Consider the following 21,263-nt stretch of genomic DNA (forward strand, 5'->3'; position numbering starts at 1 on the left):
CCTCATTTAGATGATCAGAGGGATTTGGATTACAGACGCCCCCCTGATTTATGCAATTGTTCCGTTCCAGAAAGCCTTGTGTAACTCGAATTTTGCGTAAGTCAGAAACGTATACCCGTACATTACGCAAAAATTTCCGCAACTCGAAAATCCTATTTCTGGCTTATGGAACTTTTTCCGTAAGTGCGAATTTGTGTAAGTTGGGTCTTGCATAACCCGGGGAGCATTTGTGTTGCCATATGTCATTCGGATACTTCTAAAGTCCTAAGAAATGAATAATCAACTGTCTTTTATTATCACAAAAGGGATATTGTGTAACCCACAGGAACTAGATCAGAGAAGGCTCCAATAAATGGAAATTTTTCGAGGTCAGGTTTTGTGAGGCTGCAATTTAGCTGCCACAGACATAATGGGCAGAGAGACACTTATGAGTGACCTGTGTATCAGAGTTCTCCCAATTCATTACTGCTGCAGTTTACATAGCTTGTTTCCACAGCTGAGAACAAAACGATTACTGCTTCCCCAACACTCACTTCAGCTCTTATTTAGAGAAGAGCTCACTCTCTGAGAATACTTCATAGGTTACTAATACCACTTTATCAGATCCAAGCCAATTGTACAAAGATCTTTCTGCTGTTGCAGCTCGTCAACACCTTCAGTGATAGAATAGGTCTCGGCTGGGCCCTTCATCGAACCAAAGGCAAATGCCGAACAGGTATCCTTTCTAGTGTGGTGGTACTCGGTTCATGCTTCAGATGATCACAGGAAGCAGCGCTGAGCAACAGCACAGCACAGGCAGCCTGGGAGATGTAGGTCAGTCTAGGGAACACTCCAAATCAGATGATGAGCCAGGAAAAACTAGGGCAAACTCCCCTCCTCAGCAGCCCAGAAGTTGGGAGAAAAAAGGAGCCACTATTCCCTCCATTCATCAGCCAGGAGCACAGACCCTATTATACACTGACTCCACACTAGGACATCATGCTGTGGCTGTCGAAGACTTTCGTTTGGCCACCACGGCAATATAGCTGTATAATAATCCAGAGATAAGTGGCTCTCCAGTAATGAAAGGTTGACTACCGCTGCACTACAGTGGGGGCTACGTTGGTGCATCTGTACAAACAAGGGAGTTCTTGGGCAGCGTGGAACATATGCAGTTGGGTTACTTACGGTCAGGAGTACTGATTGCTCGGCCCACCAGGGAAACGTTCGCTCCAGTAGACTGTTGGTTTAGGCTACACAAAGATACTAAAAGTAACAAGAAAAAAAAAAAGTTAAGGACAGAAAGCTGCTCCCCAAGACAGTTCTACAACCACACCTCCTGCTCAGAGGTCTAAACAACCAAGTGGCTTCCACATTAAACCTGCTCTATAATGGGCAAAAGCCTGCTGCTGGCTGCTTACCTTGCTTGCTGTCGCTTGTGCTTGCTGGAGAAGAAGGCCGCCTTCCTCCTACACTCTTGCTGCGCTGCTTGTTACTGGCTTCCATGGCTTTCTTGGCAGAGTTCAGGATGGCAAGCGTGCTCAGGGACATCTGCCTATTGGGCAAAAGAAGCCACAAATGCTCTAAGGAGTTTCCTTCTACAAGTCACTCCAGATGAGAAGATGTAGGGAAGATCTTGCTCACTCCCAACTCACTTTCAAATCCCCAGCAACCTCTCTCTCTCTCACATACACACACACACTCACAGAGAACACAAAAGATAAGGCTATGGTGAAACAGCAGGGTCTAACTACTGCTGGTATTCACATTGTTGAGCTGAGCAAAGAGAAGATGACAGGCAATGCAATGGCTCTGGAGCCTTGACACACTACCTAATACCCATCTGCACAGCATCATTCTAACCCATTGTAAATTTGCAATCCATACCTGGGTCTAAATGGCTGCTGTTTCAAAATGCCAGCTCTGGGTGTAGTAAACCCAAATGGAGAAGGGGAAGCAGGAGACCCAGACGACGAAGACCGTCTCTCAGCAACAGGTGACTGGGCTTTGTTGTTGTGGCCGCTAGGAGGTACCGCTGTGTCTGAACTTGGGGACTGCTAGGGAAGAGAAGGGGAAATGGGTTTGCCATAATTCCATTGTTTTATGCATGTAATTTACATGACTGTCACACACACACACCATATCATGTTATGTATACAATGTGTCTGGTTAAGACGTGCCAAGGAGCAGTATCTACAGGCCAAGATTTTCAAAAATCACTTGTGAATCTGGGTGCTCAACCTGACACATCTTAAAAGAGGTCTCAATTTCAATGGCAGGAGTTGAAAGTCAAGCGCCTTTAAAATGTCATGTTATGTAGTCAAAAATTGAGGCGCTAAGGATCACTCATCACTTTTGAAAGTCTTGTCCTACAACATCTGAAGAGACGTATAATTTAGCTATTTCTAGTCAAGGGTGAGTTACTTCAGTAGTGACACAGTTCCCTTCATAAGGTGTAATGTAGGGAGAGAGGTCCCTATCACAGAAGGAGCTGTGAGAAATACAGCTGCCAGTTCCTCAACACCCATTGAGAGAAAGAACTTTGCCAGTTAGCAAAGGACTGGCCACAGCCAGCAAGTTCAAATGAATGCTCTCAAGTTAGACCTGCAGTTTTGGGTTTTGTACAAAAAATGTTCTGCCTAACTTTTCAGGCTGTGTAGACAAAGGTTTTCATGAGTTTTCTGATTGTATAAACACTGTGCATGGTTTGGATTTACATACCTGAGAATAGCTTGCAAACAAACATTGCAGGATTGTTCTAGTACAAAGAGAACCAGGAACTGAAATTGCCTAGAAAGTGAAGTTGAAACTGACGAGTGATATTTTGATTGTGGAAGTACAGAGCAATGCACATAGTATATTAGATTGGAAGATCTGTTTGAATTTATGGATGTGTGAGAGGTACGGGTTTTTGTCTGGATGGGGTTTTAAAACCTGTTATCAATGCCTCTAAAAAAATAAAGCCCTGGTCAGCAGGAACTATAGTGGTAAGAAAGATAGAGGAAAACCAGTCAGGTGGTATCCACTGGTTCTCTAGCATGATCTATAGCTATAAGCTGTATGACCACTGGGTGCTATTGCAGCATACACCTTACTCTGGTGGGAGCCAGTACCTGTATTGTGTTCATGACATTGACGACCTCTGTCTGACCTGCTCCCATCTCTCTCTCCCTGGCCAGTTGCTCTTCATATTTCTTTATGTCATACTCCAGCTCAGCTGCCAGCTGCTTGTCTACCGCAAAGAAGTCTTTGATTTCATTCCGATAATCTTGCATCACTTCCTGGAAGACACAACAGTCAGTTTATTTTACTTCCCCATCTTAAAATCTCAGCTGACCAGCACTTACTGCCCATGTTCACATCATAGCTCTGAAAGTCCAAAAGAAAACGCTAGTTGGGACAGCAGAACTGTTTCTGTTTAAATGAAAGAGAGAGTCCATCAAAGAGGTCTACTGCTGATTCATGACTTTATAATGCTACTCATTGTTATGAACATTAAAGGTTTCTGCCTACTCCACAGAGGGAAGCCTTTTACTTAATGTACGCAGCCCTCTTCTGCACTCCCATCACCACCAGAGCAACCTGGCTATCAGAAAGCAATGGTTTACCCTACAAAGCTGTACAATACATTTTACTGGGTTTCAAAACCTCCTCATATGGTGTTAAAGCCGTGCAGTGGGACTGGAAATAACAGTGGGAACAGGAAAAATATACTCTGTTGTGGGCAGGATTGGGTGGGTGGTAACTTGCACTAAATCAATCACCAGTTTGTCATAAACAGAATTTCAGCACTGTGAAGTAAGTTTGTTTTTTTTTTAAAATAAAGATTTTAATACTTAAATTTAAGCAAGGTTTTTGCCGGGGGAACAGAATAAAAATGCAAGAAACAATGCAGGAGCGGGTGGGAGTGGATACTGTGGGGCAGGACAGGAGCGGGATTAAAAAACAGCCTACGCAGGGCTCTACCTTGGGTTCTACTTCTGGCCACACTTCCAAATTCGCAACCTGAGAGAAAAATCACAAGTCTTTCCTTACCCGGAGATAGTTCATGAGGTCTCTCAGAGCTGGAATCCTAGTCTGTTCCAACAAAGACTTCAAAGAAGTGATTATTGGGATGATGTTTTCTATGAAGATCTTCTTCTGAACCTGTAGTTTAAATAACACACAAACACTTAACATGACAGAACAAGGGATGGTTCATTTCATTCTTATGTAGATAAATGGCCCCTAAACAATAAACGAGTAACAGCTTAATATAAGCACACATGTAGTGTAGTGATGGTTTCACTTTATCCCAATCCATGATCTGCCTTTTACGCTGGTCCACGTCAGTCATTCTAATGGCAAGTTGCTGACAGCTGCATCAAAACCTATCATTAACTTCAAACGCTTCACCCGTCAGTGTCTCTTAGAGCCAAACTGAGCCACAGTGTAATTCCATTGATTTTAGTGGAGTCCTGTCTGTTTACACCAAGTCTGAATTGGGCTCTTGAACTAGGGAGAAATCATTTTAAACATGTTAGTTGCCAAACTGCTGGCACATTCTAATTCAAATTGTCTGTTCAAGTGTAGGTAACCTCCAGAAATCAGCACTCCTTTATAGGACATTTTCATTTTGCAACACATGCTGCTTGCACAGATTCACTAGCTGTCCCCAGATCACAAGGAATGTATGGGCATATAATCTGGGGAGATGGGTGGCAGTCCCTACTATAGATCAGTGACTTTACTCAAGATTGTCCCTAGCTGCAGGTTTAGATTTCATTCAGTGCTGTGCCCACTCTTCCCACTGCATGCCAAGTGGTACTCACTTGTGAGATGAGTTTCTTTTGTGCTGCCTGCATGACAGCATTGGCCATGGCCATTTCATCCTCAACTGGCTGGATATCTTCATCTGGTTTAGATCTCATAGCAGACAGTTTGATCTCTTTGCAGCTAAGGACTTCAAATGTATCTGAGAGCAACTCATTGGCTTCCATGTCCAGTGGGAGGATGCCATCCACAAAGCATGCTGTAAGAGACCAGGAGGAGGAAGATTTTTATTCCCAGAACCATGCTGCTAAACATAAGCCAGGGCAGAAGGGTCCCTGTGCTGCACCCAGAGGCTAAACCGATGCAACTGGCTCATCATAGGATTTATTTTTACAGTACTCATTCTGTGCCAAAAATGATGCCCCTACCCAGGATGTTCAGGCTGATTTTAGAAGTGATGTTGAACCTTTGCTCATCTGTAAAATGCTCTAGCAGGAACCTGTAGATCTGCATTCTTTTTCCTTTGTTATCTTTCCCCTTCAGAGAAAAGAGATTCTTCTCCCTGTATAGATAAAGACATTTTACCTCAGGCTAACACATGTACATGGAATTACAGAAGTAACTAGACTAAATCTAGCAAGAAACATTTGAATGCCACCTTAAAGGTCTAGAAACCTACTGCATAACACATACCCACACATACTATTCAGAAGTCTCTCATGGAAGGTGCCGGGGGAAGGCAGAGCGTTGTTACCTTAATATGAATTATTCTTAGGATTTTATCTTTCATTGCCGCGCACTATAAAAAGTGACCAAGAAAGCTTTGCTCCAGGCCCAAAGACTGCATGCCCAGCACCACACTGATATTCACATGCAACTCCCATTAACATGAAAAGAGAGGTGGCCAAATATTCACTGACCGCTCACTCTGGGGGAATTTGTTGTACTTCTCGTGTTTCTCATAGCTGTTGAAGTGGAAAATGCACTCAATGAAGTGTTGGGAGAACATGACTGGATTCCTCTTCAGTAACAAGTGCACCAGGCAGAACTCCCCAAACCTGGATACAGAGTTGAAAAATTAAAACCACCAGAAAACCTCTTTCATTCTGGGGGCCACCTCCTGAATTATAGCGAGGTGTCCTGCTAATTCAGCAACCCCACAGGTTGTACTCAAAGGGCATGGCAGAAACAGACTCTGGAGAATTAAATCTTCCTCAATACAACATTTAACCCTTTCATAGACATTAAGGTCAGAAAGGACCATTATGATCATCTAGTCTGACCTCCTGCACAATGCAGGCCACAGAATCTCACCCACCCACTCCTGCGATAAACCTCTCACCTATGTCTGAGCTATTGAAGTCCTCAAATCATGGTTTAAAGACTTCAAGGTGCAGAGAATCCTCCAGCAAGTGACCCATGCCCCATGCTGCAGAGGAAGGCGAAAAACCCCCAGGGCCTCTTCCAATCTGCCCTGGAGGAAAATTCCTTCCCGAACCCAAATATGGCGATCAGCTGAACCCTGAGCATGTGGGCAAGATTTACCAGCCAGATACCCAGGAAAGAATTCTCTGTAGTAACTTTCTCTCCCACATCAGGGCTTTGAGAAAGATGCTGAACTATTTACTTTAAGCCCCGTTTTTCCCCCATCCAGAATTGTGCTGAAAAGCTTTCAGCATCTATGGTGCACATTTATTTCTCTTTATAATTCAACACAGTTAAGAGAGAGAGAGAGAGAAGTAACTTTGATGAACAATAAACCAGGCATAACATTTTCAATAACTCTTGGCCTTGTCTACACTAAGGGGGGAGATCGATCTAAGTTACGCAACTTCAGCTACGTGAATAACGGAGCTGAAGTCGACATACTTAGATTTACTTACCGCGGGGTCCACACTACGCGATGTCGACTGGAGACGCTCTCCCGTCAACTCCCCTTGCACTTCTTGTTCAGGTGGACTACAGGAGTCAACGGGAGAGCAAGCTGCGTTTGACATCGATCGCCGTGCGTTGATCCCCGGTAAGTGTAGACAAGCCCTATAGTGACTTCCAAGCCTAAGTCCTGTTTTAAAAAGTGACAGACACTTAGGAGACTAAGGCCCAGATTTTTAAAGGTATCAAGGCACTGCTGCACCCAGCATCACAACACCTAGCTGATTTAGGAGCCTACATATTTTCAAAAGGGATTTAGGCACTTAGAGTAATTACAGCTTTAGCCTGGACAATGATCAGTTGAGTTGATAATACAAGATTCTGTTACAAACAGAAGGCTTCTTCATCCCTCTCAGCCTGGTACACGCTGTTGTAGATCAAGACAGTAGTTTAAACAAACAATGACAAAGGTTTTGCAAGCTCAGTGACCTTGGATTATGTTGACTGATGAGATTCAGGTTTGACTGGGAGTGGGAGCTTGGCCACACACAAAAGGAGGAAGAAAATTGCCTTGTGGTTAAGGCACTCAACTAGAACTCAGAACAACTAGATTTAACACCCAGTTTTGCCATAAACTTCCTGTGTGACTTTGTGCAAATCACTTAGTTGCTCTGCGCTTAGGTTTCCCATCTATAAAATGGAAAGAGGAGTTTCTCCTACTTCACAAGGGGATTGTGAGGATAAACACAGTCATGTCTGTGTCATGCTCAGACATGACTGTGATGAGCACTATGAGAATGTGTAACTACAATCTCATTTCAAAGCTACCACCCAAATGGCAGCTGCTGCTAGGGACAGGATGCTAAATTGGAACAACAGGACTCAAATGCTGGAAAAGATATGAAAGCCTGCTCAGATAAAGGTATTTTAGCAGAGCAGTGTGGGGACACAAGACCAGAGGACCAGGAAAGCTAAAGTATTGAACTGGAGGGTCTCGGCTACAGCGAAACGCACAGGCACAGCTGTATATGAAAGCTTGCATAGTTCTTACTCGCATTAGATCTGGCTCTTGCCAATGCTGCTGGCTGTCCACAGCAAGCCAAGTTGAGGGGCAAAACAGTACATTCCATGAGACATTAGACTTTTGCAACAAGCTGTCCCATGTCCTTGAAACAGACTTTAACTTATGAATTCAATTAACTTTGCAGGTCCACTTTTTGGTTTTTACACTAGAGGTCTGGGCAGAATTTTCAGGAGCTGCTGAATGGGTTGTGCATGGAAAAGTCATAAGCAACACTTAACTGCTTTTACTTCCTATCAAGAAATACAAAGGATGATGCTCACTCAGGAAACACCTGTGTACTGGGAAAATATTCAGGGAGTTTCCTGGACTGAGTTATCATCAGTGATCTGACCAATGGACAGCAGCTGAGGCCTGGCCTGAGGCACAAGGGATACCAACAGGTGGAGGCTAGGCATGTTTGCACAGTAGTAAAGCATTCACAAGGGGAATAGATTGGAAAAAAATCTCTGGCCTGGAAAAGGTTTTGGTGCAGGGAGCTCTTATGCATCACTTACTCTCCGATGTCATGCCTTCACCATCTAATCTGGCATTTTATAGTAGTTTACATTCTGCCCTTTGCTATTCTGGGAGATCAGAAACACATTCACTGCAGAAAGTTTAAAGTCCTTTACCCATACATACTTGGCTTTAGGTATCACCTGAGTTCTCTGAATTCTACGGAAAGGAAGATGGTATTTGCTATGTATGTGTGTAGTGTGAAATGCAAAGGGTTTGAGATCTATCCCTACACCAATCCAGGGGTCAGAACTACAGGTTGCTTTAGTGAAAAACGCTTGCATGAAGGTAAGCCCAGGGAGGAGATAGGGGAGGGACAGAAATAAAGCTAAAAAGCATCTAGGTGGAACATGATTTTTAAACATGGTTCATAAGAGTGTGTGTGGGGCGGGGTGGGGGGGAATCCTAACAACAAAAATTGTTAGACACTCATTTTGTCTAGACCTATGTTTAAAAGGGATCTACAAAGGATTTTTAAAAAGGGCCATGGGGCACTTTGGCTTTATTTATGATACAGCCATAAGGCCTGTCTTTTTGGGAAGGGGAAAACGGAGGGGGTTTCTCCTTGCTTTTTTACATATGAATTTCAGGTCTTGTCTGCCTTAGAACAGTGTTGTCTTGAGAACTAGCAAAGTGCCAGCACTGGAAGAAAAGATATAACCAATTAAAAAATGCAATAATATATATTATCTCACCTACCTTGTCTCTAGCATTGCAAGAGTTAGAGAGTGAAACCTGAGCTATTTAAGGGGAGGGATTTTTATCATCAGCTCTCTAACTCTAGTTATTAACATTTTAGACATTTGTTAAAGATTCAGCTATCCCCATTCCACATATGAAAGAGGGAGAACTCTCAGACATGCTCTCTGACATCCAGGAAATACACCTGTATAACCACGGGAGACCAGGCTTGCTGTTTCTCAGTTAGAAAGCAAGGAGAAACTTCTCAACTCCCCCCACCACATTTTCCCATGGCTTATTAAATCAGAAATGGGAAAAAGGGCAGAAGCCATTAAAAAAAAAAAAAAAAAAAAAAAAATTCCCTGGCAGCTCACCTTTAAATACATTCCCTAAGCAAGTCCTCAGGGCCTCATACAGTTCATCCCCATTTGAGCAGGCTGCCCAAATTAATAAGCTCGATGTGCAATTGTTATAGATGTGATTTAAGGTAAGAATTCGAGAGCTAAAATGAAGGCCGAATCATTCAGTCAGCAGCTCAGCAGGCCGTGCCTAGCAATTGCAGCTTATGAAGTCAGTGAGACCCTGCACTGACACCATGCAGGCAAAACCCAAGCACATTATGGTGAGGTAAGAAGAAAGCTTGACACTTTGCTATGAATCACTGTGCTTTGGGAGACTACTGGAAGTCAGGCCATTAACCCTATTTGAACCTGGGGTTAAGTTCGCTATTCCAGATGTAAATAGCTTTGTGGGCACTGAAACAACGCCGATCATTGCCCAAGCAAAACCTTTTCAATTGAGTACTTTAAATTGGTCATTGGAAAAGAAAATATTAACTGCCTTAAAAAGGAGCAATTATCAGGTCAGTAGGTTTGTTTTCCCTCCCAGAAAGTTAATAATTAGTATTGATCTGAGAGAATCGGTAACTGTGCTGATTCAAGTGGTATTTTGTTTCAAGGATTCAAATTGAATTCAATCTACTGTACAATAAAACAACAGGAAAAGCAGTTAATGTAGAGAAGCAGTAGTTACCTTCTGACATGCCTATGACTGGGGTGTGTCTAAAGTCATCCCCCTCGCTTCTCCCCATATCAAAAGTCACCAGTTATGTGCAACAGAATAAGCACTTGACAAATTAGCTTAATTGCCAAGAGAGTACAAAGCAGCAGCTGAAAATCAAAGCATGTATAATGTTCTACTTCCCAGAACTCAGAAAGGGAAGAAAACTAAACAAAAATCCAATTTTATATATTTTGCAATGTTAGTCGTTGCAAGGCCAAGAGCTGTATGTCAATCCCAGCCTGGAATAAAGGGTTTTTGTCTGTGTGCACCTGCTGAATATAAATGCCCAGAAACAGGCTCCCAACAGAAACTGTTATTGTTCCATACCTAAAGCGTTGTGAATATGATGCAGCAATGCCGCCACCTACTGGGAAGGGCCAGGATTGATTATAAAAGTGCTCATGAACAGGCCCAGACTGATGGCCCTGACTGTAATCCTCAATTTATTTGGAGTAAGCAGGAACACTGACAGCGGTTGAGCAAGCTTCCGCTGCACGCATCATCTACCCATCCATTCCCTAGAAGGGTAACCTGCAAGGGAGTTCATCTCTCCACGTCCCTCTGCTCTGTCCCTCTGTTCCCACTGCCCTTCCTACTGAGACAGACAACAAGGGTCCTTGTCAGTACTGAATACAGTGGAGCTCTATATTAACACCCATCCAGTAAGGACTAGACCAGAACCACCAAATTACTGCACCAAGGCCAAAACGGGTGTCAGACAGTAATAACTTATGGTACCTTTTGAACTACATTTGGGTAAAATCAAGATCTTTAAGCCCACAGAACCCAAGCAATTCAGATTTCAGACTAATTCTGCAGGATCCCTGGTATCAGTATCGCAGGAGATCTTCAAGCCATGGTATGATGTTTAAAAGGAAAATGAACAACAACATGCAAAAACAAGTTAGAGTATTGAACTCTAACCTAAGTCTACTATGTAAAGTGGGAGGGCAGTTTTTAGAACACCTGTTTCAAAGTTCCCATTCCCACATGTATGTAAATCAAGGCAAGATAGAAAGGGCAGAGCTGCCCTGTAGTCAGTGCCACCCTAGGGTACTCCCTTGTGGCCTGATGTGTCCTTTCTGGCACCCTACCTCAGTTTCCTTCCAGTTTACACCCAGACTCTTTAATAAATTAAAGTCCAGGAGAGAAGGAATATTAAATATCATCTGGTTCCCTAAAGAGCCCTTTTGGCCTCCCCTTAGTTTCCAGGTTTCACAGCTCTACATCCAGGGGGACTGTTTTAAATCCTGGCCTCTATGGCCTGCGAACTCTTCTCCCCTCAAGTTCAGGGGTTGCACAGCCCTCTTTCTTAGGACCTGTGTGCTGGCTGAATTCTTCCTCTCAGCAGCTCCTTCCAGCAGCTCCTCCTTGACCGGGCCTGGAATCTACTTTTGAGTCACCCACTCAGTCAACTCAGTCTCTTGATCCACCCCAAGTGGGCCTAATAACTCCAAACACCAGGCAACACTGGCTTGGGAAAGAGGGGAGTCTTGCCCTGCCTGTTCTATAAAGCAGACTTGGGGCTTTAAATGAACAATGGTCTGGAATGGCCCTACATCCTCCCTCTCCTAGACACTAACTGCTTCCCTGGACCCTCTTCCTCGCTCCCAATGACTACTTCCATTATTTTCCTGGCCCGCATCTGCTTTCCCTGGACACATGGAAAGAGTAACTGGCCTCTCCAGTCATGCCCTCTGACCTAGAGGCCAGTACCCAGTTCCATGCACACATGAAAGAGGGAACAGATTGTATCGCTCACTCTTCTCCCTCCTGTCACTCTTGTACTTTCAGATCAGGTCAGGATCGGAGTGAAGTTTCCCACTCCTCCATTCCCACTTTCAAAATTTTATTAGGGCATAACTAGGGAGAAAGTGGGCAGGGATTAGAGAGCACATGATCTTTCTCATGGAGATTTCTCTGTTACATTCAGAATTAACAGCTGGGATGTGAGATTCAGTTTGCTTTGCTATCCGGATAGTTTATGGAACTGGTATCCTACCTTGCAATATCTGGGTTGGGATCCACCAGAGAACTGACAAATCTGAAGAACAGGGACTCCTTCCACTTCACAAACTCCTCCTACAGGAAAGAAGTAGACAGTGAACCGTCAGCATGAACCAGGAATGAATGACCCTATTTGATTTTTCAGCTTGCACCCAGATACACCCTCTGGGTCATATCAGGAGGCACACAAAATAAAGCTCAAGATTCCTTAATTCTGAAAATAGTACATTTATTTAAATGCCATAGCAGCAAGTGTCCTGATTTACCATTAAATGTTAGCAGAACAAGGGAAGAGAGAGAAAATCTGAACTCCAATGCTGAGGTGCCAAAAAGGCACTCCTTTATACTGTTCTCATGAATTAACACATTGGTAGTCTGCCTACCTAGGATACATTATTAAACCGGGGGTAGACTATCTTCTGCCTCTCACATATTGATGTCCACACCATAACTGATAGATCACCAGAGAAGGTTAGTGCCCTGCTTCTGCTTGGTGGACACCTGTTACACCCATCTACTGTGGGTGAAATTGCAGATTCAAGAAAAAACATGATAGACAAACCTTGAACTAAAATCATTTGGATAGCCTGATGAACTACCATGCTGGAAGTCTATTTATTCACCCTAGTTAACGAACTATGGCAGTAACAGTTTACTGTTAAGTGCATCTTAAAGTGTGGGGAGATTGAAAGGGTATTTTAGGGTCAATCTGAAAGCAGCGTATCCATTGTGCAGGTTGCTAGGATTCTGTATGATGGAGGCTGTTGGAATGGAGTAGTGAGAACTAGCCTAAGCCCGCTAGTCACCTGAAGAAGGTTGGTAAGCAGGATCAGTGTCTGCTTGCGGATGAAGGGCTTCGGGTCCTTCAGGCACATGGAGATGTTGGGAATGTACCTGTCCACCATGGTGGTGTAGCGGATACACAGGTCACACATAACTATGACAACGTTATTGCGAATGGCCACATCCTCAGACACCTCTAGCTCACGAGCTAGGGCTGCGACACATTTCTTTGCTAGATCCTCATGCTGCAGACACAGCTTACCTGTCACACAGAGAGGAAAGAATTGGGGCTATGAATGTTACAGTTCCTCACCTCCTCAGGGCTATCTTTCCACCTCCTCTTGGTGGCATACAAGTCAAAACACATGGACAGAAAAATAAGGCCAAGGAGAAATGAAAGCAGAAAATAGCGAGAGCAAGAAGTAAACAAGGGAATAAAAGCAAGAAAGTCTTAGTGGAGACTGTATGAGAAACCCACAACCCACCTCAAGGGAAATGTAATCAAGGAGGAGGATTGTCCCATCCCTCTTCTGAGAAAACATGAGGCCTATATCATGGATCTAGTAACCCCATTTCCTCTTTTCCAAAGGGCCATAGGGAGCTCAGAATGCAGCCTAATGTCCTATGCATAACAAGAAAAGAACCACCCCAATAACATTACTAGGAAGCCTTTAAAAATAACACTAATATTTTGCACCTCTAAACGTTTCTAAGCTCTTTAAGAACAAAGGATTGAGCGTCATGAGGTGCATAAGTGAGGAAGCAATAGTACTCCCACACTAGAGAAGTGATATGTCCACAATCACACAGGAAGTATAAAGCAGAGCTGGGAACAGAATCTAGTTCTAACATCCTTCCTCATATAGGAGACAAATATTCTACCCGGCCTTTAACACAAAGGCTCTGGCTCATCATTCGTATAAGTCAAACATATAAACTGTCATCAGACAGCTTTTCTAACACAGCCTGCTCTGGAAAGCATTGAATTCCCTCCATCCCCCTGTTGAGCCTCTTGTGCATCACGTAGTTCCATAATCAGATGCCACCAAGCTGGTGCAAGTCTGCAGGGTTCTTCAGGTCCCGCTAACTGTGCTACTCACTGGTTAGATATGGTAAAGCTACATATTTTTATTGGTGTGTGCACATAGTCACTGCAGGGAGTTACCTGAAAGCTTGGAGCTGTATCACTATAAACACTGAATACAGTTCATCTCTGTGTGTAAGCTCATGCAGAACAGCTGTAGCAATTGTAACCAGGGAAGAGAGAAAAGGGTAGGAATCAGTGGTACACAGCATCTATTCCCATGACAGGGCAGCTCTTACCTAGTGTAATGAATGCATGGGCTCTGACCACTGAGGGCATAGCAGATCCTCTGATTTGGGACAGTGGCTGAGAAACTGGGAGTTCCTCACCATCTGGAGGACTAGACACTGGGAAACAACAGACCAAAAATTAAAATACCCTCAAAACGAGAGAGTTTTAGTTCATAAATGCAAATTTAAGAGTAAAAGGAGGGCCTCACACTGATCTACATTGACAGGACAAGCCAGAATAGACTGAATCAAAAGAAAGATGCGTTTCTCCACTTTGGCTGGACATAACTGTGCAGTCTCACCCAAGGTGAAGAGATGTCTCACCTAAAGAGAAAAGCAACACTGTCAAAAGAGAACAGCAGGGCTGACAATTAAATCAACAAGCTTTCACACGTTACCCAAGTCAGCCAGCGTTTCAACGGTGCTACAGCTTCCAAAAGAGCTTAAAATTCCCTCTGCCCTTTAAAAGGGAAGGCATCACCTGTGTATGAGGCTCAGTTAGATCTAATTCGTTACTGTCTAACTGCAAAAAGAAAAGGAGTACTTGTGGCACCTTACACACTAACAAATTTATTTGAGCATAAGCTTTCGAGCTACAGCTCACTTCATCGGATGCTGTAGCTCACGAAAGCTTATGCTCAAATAAATTTTTTAGTCTCTAAGGTGCCACAAGTACTCCTTTTCTTTTTGCGAATACAGACTAACATGGCTGCTACTCTGAAACCTGTCTAACTACAGAGAGCCAAGTTCCTTTAGATCTGTCCCTACTACATGGTGAATTTCAGTGGTGACATGTACTATTGACAAGTTGCAAACGGGAAATTAAACTACTATTCCCCCACCCCCCCAAAAAAAAACAAAAAACAAAAATGAAGGCAATAACATGATGCATTTTGCATTAGTACAATCACTGCAGCTCCCCCAGAACTCTTGAAATCAAGTCTATTCTGTAGCTTTCTGGCACATCACTCAAAATTTCCATTAGGAATGATATCCAGTCACTTACACACAAAAGTCTATAGACATGTACTCGGAGAAATACCACAGGGATTTAGTATTTTCCCCTATAACTATAAACTAATGATGTTTTCCCCTCTCTAGAAACCTCAAGATTTGAGAAAGTAAGAGTGGCAAGGGAATAGAGGAGCTATGCTTCTTCAGCCTCCAATGGATGCAGATAATGACTAGATCCCTTTCAGAATGGGCTGCTCTACAAGAGAATATGTGAAAATGAGAATTTCTTACTCAAAGCAGCTCTCTGTGTATTCAAGTCAGATCTGCTGACTTGAGTTGACAGAGCTTTTACTACTTCTAACTACTGCCACTCCTGCCAAACCAGCACAACACTGGGAGAATGAAGTGGATTCTGTTCTGGATTGTGCATCAACAGGATACTCAATCATATTCCAGTTGAAAGGATCACCCGTGCAACCCCACTTTGCCTTCAAATTAAGAGCTCAGCTACATTTCTGCATCCCAAGTGAAAGTAATAAGCTCCACAGATCTAACTGACGTTATAATTTTAAGAGAATGGGGTTGCACAGGTCTAAACGAGGTCTAAACAACCTTTTGTCTACAGAATGCTTTACTGTGGTGGCAATATGTGAATCAGAAGGAACCTATTTTTACGTTCAATCCATGGACTTGAAATTTGCTGACAAATTCCCATAAAAGAAGCACATCTGATGTAGAGCCACTGAGATTAAAGAAAAGGTCATTGCACTGATCACATTTGGAGTGTTGTCTTCATTACCATAAGGGCTGGAAAGAGGTTTATTTATTTATTTTTGTAGTTTAAGGAAAGGCTAGATTCTGTAGATGTTGATAGCCTGGGCTGTCCCACTCATCAAGGAAAGCTTTCCACTTGCAGTCTACTTTCCAAGCCCTACTTCTTATTGGTGTAACACCGTGTCAAATTTGTGGTGACTGGCCTGGGCCTGTTGTTCTCTAGGACTCACAGAAAAACAAAGTATTGCATCTCATGAACTATTCCAGTGAATATTTTAAAAACAAATATATAATTCTAATTCATGTTTATTTCCATAATAAATATCAGAAAAGCAAGCTAAAGGCCAAAAAAACAACCCCCACAACAAAAAAATCCTGTATCAATGTACAAGGCAGAGTACTCCAGAGAATAATGCTCAGCTGGACAATCATGGAATCATCATTTTAAAGAGGGAACAAATGAATTCTTTGATCAATCAGTACAGAAAGGATACCAAGCTTACCAAGAGGTCTTCTTGCAGCTGCTCTGCTCCATCCTCTTTGAGGACTATACTGGATATGTAGCACTCACAGACAGATACTAGATCTCCACATACCTGGTTGAGCAGCTTCTGTTTCAAGATGAAGGCAAGTCAATGCAGTGCTCGTTAAAGAAATGCATCATGGGTAAAGCATCCTCCATGCATTAGTCCTGAAGTGGTAAATGAAAACCTTTTTCTCGAATCTGAAATGAATACTCTCTCTCAGCGCCCTCACACTAAGCAGTTTCTCTACGGCTAAAAACTTGTCCCAGTCTTTGTTTAGCAATCTAGCTGCAGGAATCAGCTGCAAACAAAATATGGGTAAAATCTACAAAAGAACATCTGATCTGAACAGTTGTTTTCCTCTTTAGGTTTTAACTTTAAATGCAGGGGTTGTTGGTATCTAAAGAGAAAGGGCCAATTGTCTTCATTTGGCATTGCTTTATGAACCTTACACTCTCCCAGTGATAGAAACAGAAGAACCCGTTTTAGCACATTGGTATAGGAATTTACTAAACAGCAGCTCAGCAAAGCACAGTGGTTCCTACAGCAGCTAGTGTGGTTACTGCATTTTTTCAAGCTATTTACATAGCTACCCATGGTAGGTGTCTAAGACACCATTATGAGGTAGATGTGATTAATGTTGGGAAAGAAAATTAATCCATATGTAGGAAGAGTCTAATATTGAGGGAAAAACTCATGCCAATTTAGCCTTTTTTTTTTTTAAAAAAAAAACAACACTGCTTAGGGTGAGCTCCAGAGCTTAGCTACTGAAGATAGCCAACTTCCCAGCTACTGAGACAGAGCACACAGATGGGGCATAAAAGGAAGGGAAACCAGGTGGCAAAATTAAAAGGGATGCAGAATTCTCCACCAGTAAGTTAGAATCTCCCTAGCTTTCTTTTATAATGAGGTCTGCAGAATGGGGAAAGATCTTCACACAAACCTGCTCCCCTTCCCCGTTTGCCTTGGCTTTGTCACAAGCTCTTTCATTAACATAGCCTGAGAAACACGGTCACCTACTTGCACTTGTTTGAGCCCATAGCAGGTTGGTAGTGACCAACTTAATCTATGGTGGCATATATAGAACGTGTCTGTAGCCTCAATATAAACTAGTGGAAAAGCATCCAAAACACAAAACCCTGTATCAAAACAGGCACTGCTGTAGGTCCCTTAAGGAAGTGAATTCAGCGGATTTCAACTGCAAAACATTCTCTTGGGGGGGGGGGGGGGGGGAAAGAAGCAGCAGCAGCTCTCTCAAACCCATCCTTAACACTAGGTGTATGCCAGTGCTAGTATGATATACCAATCAAGATGGCTAAACAGAAAAGAGGTGCAATTTTCTAGAGTCAGAAGTCTCTTTCCTTTGTGCACTGAAGAAACCAGCATTTTCAGGAGAGGAAAATATCTCCGGCTTCGAGAGACAACCTTCTCGAGATGTGTGAAATACACTTTTAAAACAGTCTATTCGAAGCCCCACCTGTGCCTCCCCAGGGGCATCTGTGTACGCATGGCAGAGCTTCTGCAGAGCTTCAACAGCTGGGCTGATCACCTCCAGGGGACACTTAAACTCCTTCAGCCAGCACTTGATATCATCTGAAAAGAAGGTCAAACACTTAGCTGAGGTGAGTGCTCATGCTAGCTGACTATGAATAGAAAGACAAAAATACAGTGGAGCTGGGAGGCAAAGCTGAACACTGACCCACACCAAGGCACTCACCAATCAGCCTGCCCTGGGTGTTTCTGGGGAGATGCTTCGCAACGTGTCCAATTACACACAGGATGTGACCTGCGGTATTAGTGCTGGTATTCTGCTGTCTGAAAGGCCATAAAGGGGACAAATAGAAACATTAATCCAAGAAGAAAAACTGACTAGAGTCAGAAAATCCTTTCATTTGGATTATGCATGCTGAAGGCAGAACTGTCAGGGTGAATGAAAACATGATAGAGCTTGAAGGCAACTTTAAGGTACTAGATGATCGGGCTCTAGCTCAAGGCTGCAGGCCACTGCTTCTCTCCTAGACGGAAGCACTGTTAGTTTAAATTAAGCACTTTGATCTAAGCAGTCACCAAACAGCACTCTAGCTGTGGAGAGACAGGAAGAGGAGATCATTTTCTTGGCCTGCCCTGCATGTCTTTTAATTGCCGAATGATTAAGATAAAGGCACACACCTGCTGACACTGTCCCAGGATTCGATTATCTTGGAGTAATCCAGCTTGGGTGAGGAACCTGCTACCTTTGCAAGCAGCATCCAGGCTGATGCAGCATGCTCTGTTTCCACATATGACATTACATTATTTATGAAAGTAGAGGAGAATTTCTCCTTCTGGGACCATACGTAAAAAGCTTTGTTTAAATAACGGCTGCAAGGAAGACAGAAAGGAGAAAAGAGCTAAGCATGCCACAGACAAAACAGCTCATCTCTGGATCTATACTAAGGGCCAGCAGTTTTAGCCAGGCCACCCTTCACGCAGCAGGCAACACAATGAAGCTGGTGACACTGCCGTCTGGTGGCTATTTATGTAAAAAAAACTTTTACTTCTCATTGTTCTGAACAAATCAGGATTTCCATTCTACATTTAACCCCCAAATATTTACATCCTCTCTTCCATATTCCAATTCATAATTCAGAGGCACACTAAGCTTCTGCCACGTAGATGTGGATGTAACACTATAGATATCAGGTCACTGCTAAATTGGGCCCAATGTCTGGTATGCTTATAGCCAAGAAAACTTAACTAGAAGAATCCAGCAGGGGAAGATTTTTTTGTTGGCGGTATCTAGCCAACATCCACAAGCCAGAAGAAGATAAATTTGTTATTAAGGCACAGGACTGGGATTTATGGGTCTGGGTTTACCCGCATCTCTGAGGAAGCTCACTCTGTGTCATTAGGCAATTCACTTTACCTCTCTGGGTCAAAGTTTCCTCTTTTGTCAAACAAGGACCATGATACTTGCCTTCCTCATGCTGGGGGAATTCTGAAACTCAATGTTCATCAAGTGCTGTGAAATTCTCAGTTGGAAAGTGTTATGGATGTGCAAAGTATGATATACAAGAGCCAAAATTAGACTGGTAAAATGATTTTGCAAGCCAGAAAGGCAGCACGACCGACAGATCAGTTTTCTATTTAAGATCTATTACATGCTGTTGACTAATAAACATAAGGCTGCTTTTAATCAGTGTTTTGTCCCTGTCATTTTGAGTGTCACCTCATCTCTTTTGCTACTTCCCACAGCGTTCTGCAAAAGGCAGTAAGATATTATTAGTCATAAGACAAGTAACATATTGTACACCAGAATGAAGAGAGGGAAAAAACCCCATGTACACTGATCTCTATAAATATATAGATGGTTATTTTTCTCATCACCACACCCTCAATTAACTTTAACAGTCCAAGTTCCTAGCAATACACCAGAAGACACACCACATGTGTCATTCTCCCATTCGAACACTGGAGTTCAGGGAAAAGGAATCAAAGTTAAAACATCCAGTACACAGGAGAACTGTGCTGTGCTCACCAATTGCCAACATGGAAATAATTGGCTGTTGATTTTCAGGCCTGCTATACCCTGCCCATTAAACCGGTAGAGCAACACAAGAAGCTCAGAATATAACAATACCCACATTAGCACTGACAGTATCACTTAATAGTAACATGTACTTGTATTAAATCACTTTGAGATCTCCAGGTGAAAGATGTATCAAAAATTAATTAAGCCTCACAACATCCCTGTGCAGTAGGTATTAAATACATTTTAACTGTAAGTAAACAGAGATACACAAAGGTTGGAGTCATACAGAAAGTGAGTGGCAGAGACGGGAACAGAACACTGAACTTGTGTCCCAGTCCTCTACTCTAACCGACAGACAAGCTGCTATTGTTCTACAGTGTAGTCAATAATCTCCTGACACAGGATTAGCTGGACACATTTCACGTATTTTTATAGGAGTACAAGCATTATAACAGCAATACATGCCTAGAGAAACACTGAGTTGGAAGGGGCCAACATACGAGTCCAAACTCCTCTTTATTGACTGGAATTGGCAGTACAACTGACCTACCTCAACTCCTGATTTTCTGCAGTGATGAGGGCAAGGAGGTCCCAGGCCAGTGTCTGGTTTCGGTCTTCATGCATGAACTTACTATAGTGTTTAATGTGCTGCAACAAAAGCTGATCCAGGCAATCCAAGGCCTTTTCCTGCACAGAGTTCTCACTGTCCATCACAACAGGGACCACACCTGTTAACCAGGCCTTCTGTATCATAACATTATTGTGTTGAGTCTAAAGAGAAGAAAATTCCATATTAGAAATACTTTGAAGCCAGTAATTCAGATTCTACGCATTCAGATGCTATGGTGGGATTAATGAGAGCCTAGACAATTTTAGTTTCCAAGGTACTGATGAAGCAGTATTGAAGTCTTACAGTGTATGGGACCAGTGGCCTTAAATTTCTAAATCACCATGCAATTGCTGAATATTATATTCATGCTCAAGATATCAGTTATTCCTCCTGATCTCAGGGTTGTAATATTTATTTACTAAAACTAAAATCAGTCTCACACAGTGTCCCAGGAAAGCACTACAACAAGTCACTTAAAACGAACGGTAATGAGCTGTGCCTAAAAAAACTTGTGCTCTTATCCTCCTTTACTAACCTTTTGTAAATAAACATCAAAGCAGGAAAAATCTTTCAATGATACAATCTGCATACTGCAATCTCAGTACAATGATTCAGACTTTTTTTTTTAACCTGACCAGGTGAATAACAAATGTACCAATTTGCTACAGGAGAGCTGTATGAGAGCCAGAAAGAGATGTGTATAACAATAGGAAATGTCCATGTTATTCACAACTATGTGTAAGAGTAAGATAGGTCTTTCATGTCAAAGGCAACAAAGTTAAATCAATCTAAAGAAATTCAGTGGAGAAATAAGTGGATAGTAATTTATGTGGTCTTTTCCCTCTTTTTTCCCCCCTTTAA

General features: G+C 42.8%; 1 protein-coding gene across 1 annotated transcript in view; it reads right to left on the reverse strand.

Annotated features, from left to right (window-relative positions):
• Positions 1-21,263, reverse strand: part of NCAPD3 (non-SMC condensin II complex subunit D3) — a 47,559-nt gene that overhangs the window by 4,043 nt on the left and 22,253 nt on the right. Inside the window, exons 16-32 of the mRNA XM_074936725.1 lie at positions 20,343-20,563; positions 18,451-18,642; positions 17,999-18,096; positions 17,759-17,874; positions 16,261-16,368; positions 14,239-14,353; positions 14,039-14,146; positions 12,739-12,977; positions 11,928-12,007; positions 5,652-5,789; positions 5,160-5,293; positions 4,791-4,990; positions 4,015-4,125; positions 3,093-3,260; positions 1,867-2,036; positions 1,401-1,534; positions 1,168-1,245 (exon numbers count right to left, since the gene is read on the reverse strand). Of these exons, the coding sequence (XP_074792826.1) occupies positions 1,168-1,245; positions 1,401-1,534; positions 1,867-2,036; positions 3,093-3,260; positions 4,015-4,125; positions 4,791-4,990; positions 5,160-5,293; positions 5,652-5,789; positions 11,928-12,007; positions 12,739-12,977; positions 14,039-14,146; positions 14,239-14,353; positions 16,261-16,368; positions 17,759-17,874; positions 17,999-18,096; positions 18,451-18,642; positions 20,343-20,563 (2,410 nt within the window). The remainder of the gene's footprint in view (positions 1-1,167; positions 1,246-1,400; positions 1,535-1,866; positions 2,037-3,092; positions 3,261-4,014; positions 4,126-4,790; positions 4,991-5,159; positions 5,294-5,651; positions 5,790-11,927; positions 12,008-12,738; positions 12,978-14,038; positions 14,147-14,238; positions 14,354-16,260; positions 16,369-17,758; positions 17,875-17,998; positions 18,097-18,450; positions 18,643-20,342; positions 20,564-21,263) is intronic.

The sequence above is a fragment of the Natator depressus genome, chromosome 22, assembly GCF_965152275.1.
Source record: "Natator depressus isolate rNatDep1 chromosome 22, rNatDep2.hap1, whole genome shotgun sequence".
In the NCBI taxonomy this organism is placed as follows: Eukaryota; Metazoa; Chordata; order Testudines; family Cheloniidae; genus Natator; species Natator depressus.